We start from the raw sequence: 14,483 nt of genomic DNA, 5'->3' as shown, positions 1-14,483 counted from the left end.
TATGGCCTAGTTGTTCGCAGGTCGATCTCCAATTCGTCCTATTGAGATACAAAGATTGCGGGCACATTCATGTCTCTCCCTTCGCATTCCTCTCCATTTCTCCATCCAACGAGAGGCAGCATTACCATAATCAGTGGCAATAATGCCGTCTGAGGGCGCATTTCCCACCCCCTACTTTTTTTCGTGTGCCCCCGGAAAGACGTCGGTATTGTCGATTCCATTGGCGGAATCGTACTCGAATCGGCGGCGCGAGGTCAGTTCTGCGTCCCCAGAACCCGTTGTTTTCCCCGAAAATCCAATGATTCGGAGTTTCGGGCCTGCCGCTTCGATACCCGCGGACGTTTTGGGATTGCAGGTGGCCCGAAACGGCATCCGACTCTCAGATGCCGCGCGACCGCAATACCGAGTGCTCGTACCCGGATTATGCCCGCATTTTCACTCCGTCGAGAAGCATGACGTTCGCGCCAATTTCGACTGTGATGGTGTTGTTCCTTTGTAATCTGATGGTGAATGGTGAGTTCATTTTTAGCGTCATTTCTAGTAGGTTTAGGCAACTTTTCGAAGGCATATAAGTTGATAATCTGATAATTCATCATGTGTATGAAACAAAAAGGTTCCAGAATAGGTCACTGTCACAGAATAAAAATTGAAGAAAACCTTAAGCTTGTGGGAAGTCCATCAAGATTAAACTCTTGTATTCTTTTATCAACCCACCTAATATAAGTGGAATTTTAGGATTACTGACAGAAAACTGTAGTTAGTAATATCCTTTGTACTTCATGGGCATTCAGCAGAAGAGCTAGCTGTGTCAATTGAGAAACATCTCAATACATAGTATATGGGAAAGCCATTTTTCCGATTCTTTTCCGTTTCCTCACGAGATGACGTCCAAAGCTCCTAAGGAGGTCGTCAGATTTGTCAATACCATCGACGATTTCCTTAGGGCCGCATTAGTGGTGTAGTAGAACAAAACAAGGGGTACCAATTCTCCCCCTATGCAAGCTCTTCGGAAAAAACCTTAGGAATGAAGCCTTGTTATCTAGTGTATTGACTGATCTTAAAAAATCGAAACTGTTCACGAGATAAGCTGAAATAGATGGAGATGTTTCTCCAAGGAAGCCGGAAATCAATTAGGAATAGAAAAGGACAAAAAAATAAACCCAATGAAATTCAAAATACAGAAAAATATATCGAATTAATGTGAAATCCACTACCCAATCAAAAAGATATTCAGTAAATGTGTATATAGGTCTGAAAACATGCTCACTCTGAAATCAGCAAAATATCGGTTATGCTAACGGGAGGTAAATATATTTTCAGTTTGATCATGTATCAACACCTTTTATTGCATGACCGAAAAGAAAAACCTCAAATTTAATCATCAATACATGATGAGGTCTGAGAATATCATTGCTTAGCGATGAAAAATATTTGGGAATAAAGAATGAAATTGTTCAGAGTTGCAAAATGGCGGAGGATTTGGTTTTGTCTAAGAATACCTGAATACACTGCTCCACAAGAGTTAAGGATATCGTATTCAATCATTTTTGAAAGTATGTAATCTTCGAGAAAATCGCTGTAAAATCATTTAAAACTCAAAAACAACTTGATTCGATCCAATAAAAATCAGTATGAGACATTACGTCAATCTGGTCGCCTTTTTTCTGAAGTTTGTTCTTTGTATATGCTTCATGAATGTTCTTATTTTGAAATGAAGTCAGTTTATCAACGGCTTCGATTTGAAACGAGTTTTCTGAAAATGCCAAGACGTAAATTAACAAGGCTAATAGGGCTATCGGAATGCTACAGGGTGGCCTAACTCAGGTTGTTGTAGCGGAAAGGCTCCAAGTCAGCCAAAGTGTGATACCTCGAGTTTGGAATAGGTTCGGGAAGACAGGTTCCGTGTTGGAAAGACCAAGGCTTGGTGGGCGACGAAAAACAATACCTGCTCAAGATCGTTTCATCACCGTTTCGTCGAGAAGAAATCCTACATCTACGTGTAGTATGCTACGGAATACTCTTCAAAATGCAGATGGGGAATCTAGGTTCTAGACGTCCATTAAGAGGAGTTCCATTAACACGTGACCATAAGCGTCAAAGACTGGAATGGGCAAGGCAACATATCAATTGGAACGATCAATGGCGTAGTGTCCTTTTCACTGATGAATCCAGATATGGACGATTTTCAGATTCTCGAAGAATAAGGGTATGGACAATCCATCCCCCATCCATTCCGAGGGGGTAGTGTTATGGTATGGGACGGGATATATTTCAACGGGCGCACAGATTTCCACATTTGTCCAGGGAATGTGACCGCCTTACACTATAGGGAGCATGTCACTGACAATGTTGTGCCAAATTTTCACGCGGCTATTGGTGAAATTTTCAATTTCTAGACGATAACGCTAGTTGAGAATGCGCGCGAGGAGCTTGGTATTCCACATTTACCAATACCTCCGTTCCCACCAGATTTGAATTGCATAGAACATGCATGGGGTATGCTCCAAAGAAGATTAGATAATCATCAACCTACCCCAGAATCCTTAAATGATCTGAGAGAGCTTCTGCCTCGTTTATGGATCCAAATTCCTCAAGAAATGTTCAACAACCTCGTGTGTAGAATGCAAAGAAGATGGCAAGCTGTTATTGATGCCCGTGGAGGCCATACATTGTATTGATAGTCTTAAAATGCTTGAATTCTCTGGGAATAAAATTTCGTAATTTTACTCGATTTTTCTTAACCACCCTGTTTACGCTGCAGACCTACAAACTAAAATTAATTTGCAACTTGAAATCATATTAATGTAAATTTTCATCACAAAAATCTTATTTCAACTATATTTTTCTGCAATTTAAGTCAATATCCCTAACTCATGTGAAGCAGTTTATATCATCACTATTCCTCGAATTTTCTTATTTCTAATTTATGCTGTAATTTTGGTTTGCCCTTTATTGAATTAGTTTGACAACTACAGAACTAGTACAGGCAACAGAATTTCTATAATTTTTTCGTAACTATACAAACTTCCATTTGAAAAAAATTTCTGGTAATATCCGATAATTCCAATTGAAATTCCAAATTTCTGTCTCAACAAATACAGGGTCCGGCAAAAAAACCTCCCTGATTTCAATTGGCATTTGCAAAAAGAATAAGAAACATACAGAACAATTACTTATATTTGTGAATAGCCATTTTACATCATTTAGTACACTTTACTTGGTTTTGAAAATTATGTCCGATTAATGATGTCCCCCATTGTTAAGACATTCACGAAGTCTTTCTCTGAAGTTGTCCATAGTTCTTCGTGTAACTTCCCTTGGAATGGCTGCCACTTCCTGCCTAATGGCATCTTTTAGTTCTTGCAGAGTTCTGGGACGATGTTTGTACACTTCAGCCTTTAGGTACCCCCACAGAAAGAAATCACAAGGTGATAAGTCGGGTGACCTTGGGGGCTAGGAAATGTCTCCTCTTAAAGAAACAAGACGTCCAGGGAACAACTCTCTTAACATTTCCATGGACCGCCGAGCAGTGTGAGCTGTGGCTCCGTCCTGTTGGAACCAAACTTCTTCTTCCTGATGGTCTAAAACAAACTGGTTTATCTGAATGAATGTCTTAACAATGGGGGACATCATTTATCAGACATAATTTTCAAAACCAAGTAAAGTGTATTAAGTGATGTAAAATGGCATCATATAGGCTATTCACAAATATAAGTAATTGTTCTGTATGTTTCTTATCCTTTTTGCAAATGCCTATTGAAATCAGGGAGGTTTTTTTGCCGGACCCTGTATTAGAAAGTATGAATTACTGCAATTCTTTAACTATATGTGGAATCTTCTCCCTATGATTCTGATTCTGTCAGTATCACCTCTAATCCATGAATTCTTTTTGGATTGTGGTGGGTCGACCTCTAATCAGTAGGTTGGTATTATTTCTTTTTTACCTCCATTTGTATAAGGACATTCAAAGTATCAAAGTTGAATCAAAACTCATTACTTTGCAAAGTAGTTATTAAAGATCGCTCAATAGTCATAAAACCAATTTATTAGGGATAAGGGTGGCTAAGTGCTTGAAAATTTCAAGATGCTTGTCTTGATTGACAGACAAAATCAAAAGTACAAGTTATGTCAGATGTTAACACAAGACAAGAAATTCAATGTAAATGCTAAAATTTCTTGCCAACAAAACAAGAAATGATGAAACATCTTGACCAACAATGAAAACTCTTAGACTTGTTTATTTGTTAAAAAAAAACATATTTAAACATTCAGTATTTCCATATATCAAACACATTTTCTCCTAGGAAACTGTGAATAAAAACTAATTCAGAACATCTCAAATTGCAAACTAGATTTGCATTTTTTAACTTTCAGACTTCTTTATGTTTATGAAAACATGGTATGAGTTTGCCCGTTGGTACTGCGGTCCCCTCAGTTTGGAAAGAATACGTCATTTAAACATAATGTCAGGTTCACAAGACATTCGAATAGATATATTCCTCAATATATCGGCAAATAAAAACTCAGTCATTTGGATTTGAAAATTCAACTACTGTTTAATTGTTGATAGAGCTATTGACGTTTTTCGATACCCTGAGTTAATCTTCTAACGAAAAAACCCTTGACATTTTAACTCAATATAAGTCGGTAATAGTTATTTAAATTTATGTTGAAATCGTCACCTTTCCTTCTGAAAATTAATATAACTTAAGTTGTCACACCACGAGAATTCCTAATAAGAAGAAAAGTTAAATTACCTTAATTTAGGTTTACTAACCATCAAAACTTCTTCGCACTTCAAGGGGACTTTTTCTGAAGTTTTCAGAATATTCCATTGGGGATACTATCTCGAAAACCTCGTTTCAGATACAAAAACGAAAAAGCAGCACAAGCATGTGATTAATCATGAATAAATGCTTTCGAAAGACAGAAAGGGAGGAAAAAGTGGAACAAAATGCCTGACGATTCAGTAACTCATCTAATTAAGTTCCTCCTGCCCTATCTTTTAGTATTCATTTCGGTCGTTTCTGTTCGTCCTGGAGAACTCGCATAGCTTGGCATGTTTCTCGATTTCGTTCAGTTCCTGTGTTCATATCTTATTCAATACAATGAAACGAATCCCGATGTTGAGCTGTTGTCAAATATTGTCATTTTCTATTTCTGCTTCTGATTCAGAATATGAAACAATGAGGTGGTTGAAGAAACTTTGTGTCTGTCTTCAATTTCGATTGTCATCTTAGAGTTAGAGGATGAGATTGATATTCAACTCAGAATCAGAAATAAAATACTGTACCTATGATAAAAAAATTTGTTTCAGTGTTTTGATTTCATAGTGTTTTTCCACGTATGTAATATTATTACAGTTCAATCCAACAACAGCTTACGTCCAATGGTAAATCCGTATTTTCCTACAATATGCAGTAATGGAAATTCAAAGTGGGCTTTCAATAAGCACCCCATTAAATTCCAATACTGTTTCATGACTCGATTATTGCAGAAATGGATTAGTGGTCAATAAAAACAAACTCACCTAATAGGACCGTAATTCTGATCTTGAATTCTATAGATTCATTATCAATCTAAAGCTGATATTAGCTACAGGATCATTAGTCATAATTTAAAACTACTCCTTCACTTGATTTTGGTTGGAATAGATTTTAAGATGCTTTTATCTGGTCAGTAATTATCATCAAAATGCTCAACAATCAGTTTATATGTGTGGACAGTTGTCTCAAAACATTGGTCTCAGTGCCAATTAAAATATTGAGAGACATTTCGTGTCATTTAATACAAATGCTTAGTGGAATGACCATTTTGCGAAAAAGCTCAATGCACTGAGCACTACGCATTTCTGCATATAATAAGAATGAAACAAACTGAAAGGATGATGGTAGTGATTTGTGCAATTGAAATTTTTCATAAATTCCAAAATGTTTCATCCTTTTATCACGATTTATTCAAACACGACACTTCATTTTGATACGTCAAAATCGATTATCTACATCATATGAAAACTTCCATGATATGATGTAATTCAAACGAAAAGTCTATTTCTGATTTGTAGGTCAGACAGTTCTGGGTACTTGCATTAAATGTGTTCAGCTATTTCCTGTTCAGATCAAAGCTAGTAGGTCTCATATCCTGACTGTTCAGTGCGGTATAATGGATATTTGTACAGACGTTGTCTTGTCAGCAGTCCAACCATAACCGAAGCTTAGCTCTTGGCATCTTCAGGAGCTTTCTGTCGTATGTCGGTGAAGACACGTGTTTATTGAATATAATCAATATTTCAGGTTATGTCCAAAAATGAATCTTCATTTCATTGAAGTCGAGTCAAAACTGAGAAACAACATTTGATCCAACAAGTTCCAGTGAAATATGACTTTTAAATTTCGTAGTATTAGCTGATAGGTCAACACAGTCATTAAGTTGTTAGCAAATGCCTTTTCGGAATTGTTTGAAGATAAATTAAATCCTCTTGTTCATACGAAAAGATCTGATAGAATTTCTGATTAAATGAGGGTTAAAACGGATTCCATCAAGTGGCAGCATTTCAGAGCTGAAGTGAAAGTTGCTTCAAAAACGTAAAAGTACCTTTTGAAAACATATAAATAAAAAATTCTCCTCAACAGCTCTGCCGTTCTTTATTCAGTTCGGTTTTCAACTTGAACCAAATCAGTATTTATTTTATCGAACATAGAGTGAAGTCGAATTATATTTACATATAGAAGAAACAAGAAACGCTCAGTTCTGCCAATTTTTTACTTTGCTGTTTTGATTATAATACCGACCCCAGTCTCCTGTTCATAATCAAGATCATTCTGTCTTCCCATGCAGTAATATTTAGAGAGAAAGTTATTATTCAAAATCCTGTTTCTGCAGAAATCGATTCTCTTGTAAACTTGTGAGAGCAAATTCAGTTTCCGGCCACAAACAATCACTTGTTTTTTCTTTTCAATTCGCTTTCTCGGTTCAGAGATCAACTGGGAATAAAAAGTCTCTGAGCAATTTCAGGATTCGTAGAGTTTTGATCTGTTCACGAATTCCTCATCGGCAGTAGTATAACCCCAAGAAAAAGAACGAAAATATATATTTTTGCTCAATCTCTGCTTAGAACTCAAAACATATTATATGTTTTTCACGAAAATGAGTTGTTTTTAGTTCGATTCTGGTATTGAATTCGATCAACTATTTCACTTTAGCACACAATAAAAATTATTGAATATCGATTAATAACAATTCATCAATGCCTTCATCACCTTCAAAAGTTTCCTTGATGGGAGAAGTGTATCTTCACTTAACTCCAATATTTGGGATGTCAGTGTGGTAAAAGTATCACGACTAGTTCAGAAAATTTTCCTTACTGCTCATAATCCTCATATCATATTATGTATTCATTCGGAAAATCATGTCTCAGGTCGTTGTACATATATGCGTTATGCAAAGTTCATTTCACGGCTGACATGATCGTTCATCCGAGCAAGTAATTCTAGAAACTAACCTTTTTAATTTCAAGTTTGTGTTCTCGTCATGTCGAGCAAATCGACCATCTGTAACATGGTCATGGAGAACCACAATTTCCTGAACATTTTATGATGGACTTTTATGGTTCTGTCGGCAGACCAATGAAATGTACGATTTATGCTATTGAAAGTACTTCTCTCATGTGAGAGTATTGCTTGAAAAATGAACAGAAGAACGATAGTTGAATTATAAATTTCGAAATTCGCTTTTGGGGTTGTCCACTTCACAGAGCTCTGTCTATAACTATAGGCCGACATGGTAATATGAGTAAATGAAGGTTAAATTATACTCTCAAGTTTTGCCAGTATTTGTTTGCATCCTAAGTAGGATCTGTACCACCAGTATCAATATTCATTGGTACATCGATAACTTGTATATTTGATAGATAAATTTGTCTAGTTTATTCGGTTTGAAAAAAAAGAAAACCTATCGAGTTGTAGGGATATACTTTGTTGCTTCATATGGTATGCGTAATTTCGAATAAGAATACGACAAAAAAAGAGAACTTTTGGGTCAACCACCAATTTGATATTCGTTCAAAAAAAAATAGTGTTCAAATAACTGAAAAATGGCATGTTATAAAATGACTGTATAACTACGCAGTATTCTCCTGAGAGCTATTACTGAAGAGAGTCTTGGAGATAGGAAATATAAAGACAATCATATCAGAATTAATAGGGGCTTAAAGTTAACGATTCTTGTTATTCTTTTATCGAAATATAAAAGTAAGAGTCTAGAGCGATAGAGATAATCTGTGTTTAATCGTTGAATTTACGATATTCGACATACATATAAATGTTAGTGATTTCACACGAAATATTCATGTTCGTTTTACTGATGAAAAATGAAATATCTTTACCAGCTTGACTCAACCCTTTTGAAATATCTACTGTGTGTATCTAATTGAACACTTTGAGACATTTGTTGCTCTACAAACCATAAAGAGTTTAACACGCTATTGAACAATGAAGGTTTTTGTTCAACTGTTCGAAATTTTATAATGCCGACCGTAATTAAGAAAAGTTGGTCTGGACTTAAACCACGAAAGCTCCAAGAATCGAGTCTGCACCCAAGCAGAAAATAAATTTGAAATTGCTGTATATAAATTTTTATTTACCTCCTGGCGTAAGTTAAACGGGTCAGATGTAATGAACCTGGATACGTGACTAACCTGGAAAATTGCACATTAGGAACTTTGTTTGGAGAAGAAGTAGTGGAAGAATGCATCATCGTGCGGAACGGAATATTTCAAGTTCCTGGTCCGAGGAGATTGGACCTGAATGTAGATAATGTGAGGTTTCAGGGAGTTCTTACCGATACTCAATTCCGCCGAATTAAATTTTAGGTATTCATCGACATTTGTAGGAGTAAACTACTATAGATGTGTCTCTCAATTATAAGAAAGTCGATGAAGTGAGCTTCGCAAAATTAGTAGCCCATATACAGGTTCTAGATCGATGGCTCATGAAGAATCAAATGAAAATTGTTGTTGCCAACAAGATGTATTCATTTAGCGGCAAAAGTCTCATGAGATGGTGTTTTATCGTAGCGCAAAGAAATATTACTAATTTCTCAAGAGAAATATGTTTTTCTGATCAATTTGCACTCTCGACAGTCGCAACATGCACAGACCAGCTGTCATTCTAATTCAGCACAAATCACAATTCTAAAATTCTGCACAATATCGCGGGCAATTTGTTGCAATGTCAAGATGAACTTGTTCGAAGATTTCGAGATCAACGGGTGTGAAGGCAGCAACGGTTTCCAGCAACGGTTTTTTCATTTTCGCTTTTACCATACAGATTGTAAAATACCTGTTGTTCGGGATTTTTTGATACGAATGGGTTATTTAGAACATTATAAACACAGTCTATAGGGTGAAATAATTTGTGCATCGAAAACTACCCCCACCAACCCCCCGAAATTTAACTATCTTGATACACAGTGAAAAAACCCAGTTGCTCGCAGTTTTTCTATGAAAATGGGTTCTTACCCACTGAACACGATCTATAGGGTGAAATAATTTGTGCATCAAAAACTACCCCCCTCCAACCCTCTGAAGTTGAAATATCTTGATACAGTAAAAAGTGTGAAAAAAAAAACCGTTGCTCGGTGTTTTTTGATGGAAATGGGTTGTTAGCATCATACTGAACACGATCTATAGGGTGAAATAATTTGTGCATCAAATACTACCCCCCTCCAACCCTCTGAATTTGGAATATCTTGATACAGTAAAAGGTGCAAAAAAAAAACCGTTTCTCGGGGTTTTTTGATTGAAATGGGTTGTTACAAACATACTGAACACGATCTATAGGGTGAAATAATTTGTGCATCAAAAACTACCCCCCTCCAACCCTCTGAAGTTGGAATATCTTGATACAGTAAAAAGTGTGAAAAAAAAAACCGTTGCTCGGAGTTTTTTGATGGAAATGGGTTGTTACCAACATACTGAACACGATTTATAGGGTGAAATAATTTGTGCATCAAAAACTACCCCCCTCCAACCCTCTGAAGTTGGAATATCTTGATACAGTAAAAGATGCAAAAAAAAACCGTTGCTCGGAGTTTTTTGATTGAAATGGGTTGTTACAAACATACTGAACACGATCTATAGGGTGAAATAATTTGTGCATCAAAAACTACCCCCCTCCAACCCTCTTAAGTTGAAATATCTTAATACAGTAAAAAGTGTGAAAAAAAACCGTTGCTCCGGGGTTTTTTGATAGAAATGGGTTGTTACCAACATACTGAACACGATTTATAGGGTGAAATAATTTGTGCATCAAAAACTATCCCCCCTCCAACCCTCTAATGTTGAACTATCTTGATACAGTAAAAAGTGTGTTTTTGATGCACAAATTATTTCACCCTATAGATCGTATTCAGTATGTTTGTAACAACCCATTTCCATCAAAAAACCCCGAGCAACGGTTTTTTTTTGCACTTTTTACTGTATCAAGATAGTTCTACATTAGAGGGTTGAAGGAGGGGTAATTTTTGATGCACAAATTATTTCACCCTATAGATCGTGTTCAGTATGTTGGTAACAACCCATTTCCATCAAAAAACCCCGAGCAACGTTTTTTTTTTCACACTTTTTACTGTATCAAGATAGTTCAACATTAGAGGGTTGAAGTAGGGGTAGTTTTTGATGCACAAATTATTTCACCCTATAAATCGAGTTCAGTATGTTGGTAACAACCCATTTCCATCAAAAAACACCGAGCAACGGTTTTTTTTGCACATTGTTTACTGTTTCAAGATAGTTCAACATTAGAGGGTTGAAGGAAGGGTAGTTTTTGATGCACAAATTATTTCACCCTATAGATCGTGTTCAGTATGTTTGTAACAACCATTTCAATCAAAAAACTCCGAGCAACGGTTTTTTTTTACACCTTTTACTGTATCAAGATATTCCAACTTCAGAGGGTTGGAGGGGGGTAGTTTTTGATGCACAAATTATTTCACCCTATAGATCGTTTTCAGTATGTTGGTAACAACCCATTTCCATCAAAAAACACCGAGCAACGGTTTTTTTTTCACACTTTTTACTGTTTCAAGATAGTTCAACATTAGAGGGTTGAAGGAGGAGTAGTTTTTGATGCACAAATTATTTCACCCCATAGATCGTGTTCAGTATGTTTGTAACAACCCATTTCAATCAAAAAACTCCGAGCAACGGTTTTTTTTGCACCTTTTACTCTATCAAGATATTCCAACTTCAGAGGGTTGGAGGGGGGTAGTTTTTGATGCACAAATTATTTCACCCCATAGATCGTGATCAGTATGTTGGTAGCAACCCATTTCCATCAAAAAACCCCGAGCAACGGTTTTTTTCACACTTTTTACTGTATCAAGATATTCCAACTTCAGAGGGTTGGAGGGGGTAGTTTTTGATGCACAAATTATTTCACCCTATAGATCGTGTTCAGTATGTTGGTAACAACCCATTTCCATCAAAAAACACCGATCAACGGTTTTTTTTTTCACACTTTTTACTGTATCAAGATATTTCCACTTCAGAGGGTTGGAGGGGGGTAGTTTTTGATGCACAAATTATTTCACCCTATAGATGGTGTTTAGTATGTTGGTAACAACCCATTTCCATCAAAAAACCCCGAGCAACGGTTTTTTTTCACACTTTTTACTGTTTCAAGATAGTTCAACATTAGAGGGTTGAAGGAGGGGTAGTTTTTGATGCACAAATTATTTCACCCCATAGATCGTGATCAGTATGTTGGAAGCAACCCATTTCCATCAAAAAACCCCGAGCAACGGTTTTTTTTCACACTTTTTACTGTATCAAGATATTCCAACTTCAGAGGGTTGGAGGGGGGTAGTTTTTGATGCACAAATTATTTCACCCTATAGATCGTTCTCAGTATGTTGGTAACAACCCATTTCCATCAAAAAACACCGAGCAACGGTTTTTTTTCACACTTTTTACTGTTTCAAGATAGTTCAACATTAGAGGGTTGAAGGAGGGGTAGTTTTTGATGCACAAATTATTTCACCCTATAGATCGTGTTCAGTATGTTTGTAACAACCCATTTCAATCAAAAAACTCCGAGCAACGGTTTTTTTTGCACCTTTTACTCTATCAAGATATTCCAACTTCAGAGGGTTGGAGGGGGGTAGTTTTTGATGCACAAATTATTTCACCCCATAGATCGTGATCATTATGTTGGTAGCAACCCATTTCCATCAAAAAACCCCGAGCAACGGTTTTTTTTCACACTTTTTACTGTTTCAAGATAGTTCAACATTAGAGGGTTGAAGGAGGGGTAGTTTTTGATGCACAAATTATTTCACCCTTTAGATCGTGTTCAGTATGTTTGTAACAACCCATTTCAATCAAAAAACTCCGAGCAACGGTTTTTTTTTGCACCTTTTACTGTATCAAGATATTCCAACTTCAGAGCGTTGGAGGGGGGTAGTTTTTGATGCACAAATTATTTCACCCCATAGATCGTGATCAGTATGTTGGTAGCAACCCATTTCCATCAAAAAACCCCGAGCAACGGTTTTTTTTCACACTTTTTACTGTATCAAGATATTCCAACTTCAGAGGGTTGGAGGGGGGTAGTTTTTGATGCACAAATTATTTCACCCTATAGATCGTGTTCAGTATGTTGGTAACAACCCATTTCCATCAAAAAACACCGAGCAACGGTTTTTTTTTCATACTTTTTACTGTATCAAGATATTTCAACTTCAGAGGGTTGGAGGGGGGTAGTTTTTGATGCACAAATTATTTCACCCTATAGATCGTGTTCAGTATGTGGGTAAGAACCCATTTTCATAGAAAAACTCCGAGCAACTGGGTTTTTTCACTGTGTATCAAGATAGTTAAATTTCGGGGGGTTGGTGGGGGTAGTTTTCGATGCACAAATTATTTCACCCTATAGACTGTGTTTATAATGTTCTAAATAACCCATTCGTATCAAAAAATCTCGAACAACAGTATTTTTACAATCTGTATGGTAAAAGCGAAAATGAAAAAACCGTTGCTGGAAACCGTTGCTGCCTTCACACCCGTTCGAGATCAACCAACAAAAATAATCTAATGCCAACTGTGTGAACACACAGGTCAATCTAAACAATGATCTTACCCCGTAATTCAAGGGATAGCACTGATGGCAGTCCACGCTCTGTTTTTCAGAAAGAAGTTCTAAAAGAAGAAAAATTAAGACTGAATTTCCATTTATTATATAGTGTAATACTTTTTCACCGTTTTATGTTATTGTTTACATCCTTTGCCTTGTTTTGTAAAACCGTTTCACGTTTGTGTTACGCCTCTGTCACTTTAAAGGTCGATTCATATCATACGTTCCGCTCAGTTCAGGCCGGCGGAAGGATCATTAGCCGTTGACGGAGGTTGCGTTCATATTATCAGTCACGATCGTCTCAGTCACCTTCCGCTTCGTGTGTCGTGAATCTTCGGTTGCATTCGAATCGACCAGCACGTGACACATGAAGCCTTTCATTTTGATCAAAACAGTACAAGAAGGACCCTAAAAATTATTTTTGAATTATCAGTATTATTATTTTCGTTGTTTCTCTTCCGTGCCTTATCTCATAGGACGTAAACCCTTTAACTTTTGCTAAAAACAAAATTGCCGCAGTTTCGCCTGAAAGAATTATGTGCTATTGCATTATTGTTTGACGAAGATGAAGAGGAACAAAAAGTCGGTAAAAAGATTGGGTGTCTAACCAATATTTTAAAAGAGAGAAGTTGAAGGTGAATATTGGACATTATGAAAGGAATTGGTCCACATATCATGGCTATTTCAGAATGAACATTTCATCATTTCGATTATATACTGTAAAAAATTTCGCAATTTACAAAAAACAAAACTTAGTTCAAGAAAGCTTTCACAACAAAGAAAAACCGGCGATTGACTGAGCTGAACTGAGCGGTTGCTTATTCATATTATACGTTCAGTCCCGTTCAGTCCAACCACGCCCTTCAGCCCATCCGCAAAATATTCTCTGGAAGAATACCATCGGACGGCCGTAAGCGTGCCGATAGGTGCTGAAGGGTCGGAGACGGATAGTATGAATTAGTCCATATAAAACACATTGAAAGATATTTTGGCTGAGCTGAACTGAACCGAGACGGACGGATAATATGAACTGACCTTAACTTGTCATCTGTCTGTCATCTCTCATATTTCTTGTGATTTATGTTTGGTTGTTGTGACAGTAGGTGAAGGATGAATACTTTTTGTTTTCTTTTGATGTTGATTGATTTTTATCTGCTACTTTGTATAGCTGTTTTGTATATTCGACTTTTACGCATGACGCCTGCGGTGTTGATCCTTGATGGGCAATTATCTTTTTTACATTTTTCCCCAATTTTGTAAAACCATAATGGTCCTTCCAGGCAACCCGTATGACGACATATTATTGTCGAAAGCCATACTTTCAGTGGATTTCTTTGCTCTTCATTTGATTTA

At 36.7% G+C, this 14,483-nt stretch overlaps 1 protein-coding gene across 2 annotated transcripts in view; it reads left to right on the top strand.

Annotated features, from left to right (window-relative positions):
• Positions 1-367: 367 nt before the first annotated feature.
• LOC123315781 (lachesin-like) overlaps positions 368-14,483 on the top strand; it is a 116,604-nt gene continuing 102,488 nt past the window's right edge. For both annotated transcript variants that reach the window (XM_044901634.1, XM_044901633.1), the window contains exon 1: positions 368-513. In XM_044901634.1, coding sequence (XP_044757569.1) covers positions 384-513 — 130 coding nt within the window. In that variant the 5' untranslated portion in view covers positions 368-383. The remainder of the gene's footprint in view (positions 514-14,483) is intronic.

The sequence above is a fragment of the Coccinella septempunctata genome, chromosome 6, assembly GCF_907165205.1.
Source record: "Coccinella septempunctata chromosome 6, icCocSept1.1, whole genome shotgun sequence".
Classification (NCBI taxonomy): domain Eukaryota; kingdom Metazoa; phylum Arthropoda; class Insecta; order Coleoptera; family Coccinellidae; genus Coccinella; species Coccinella septempunctata.
Note: the sequence above shows the minus strand (reverse complement) of the source record. Positions and strands in the feature narration are given on the sequence as shown.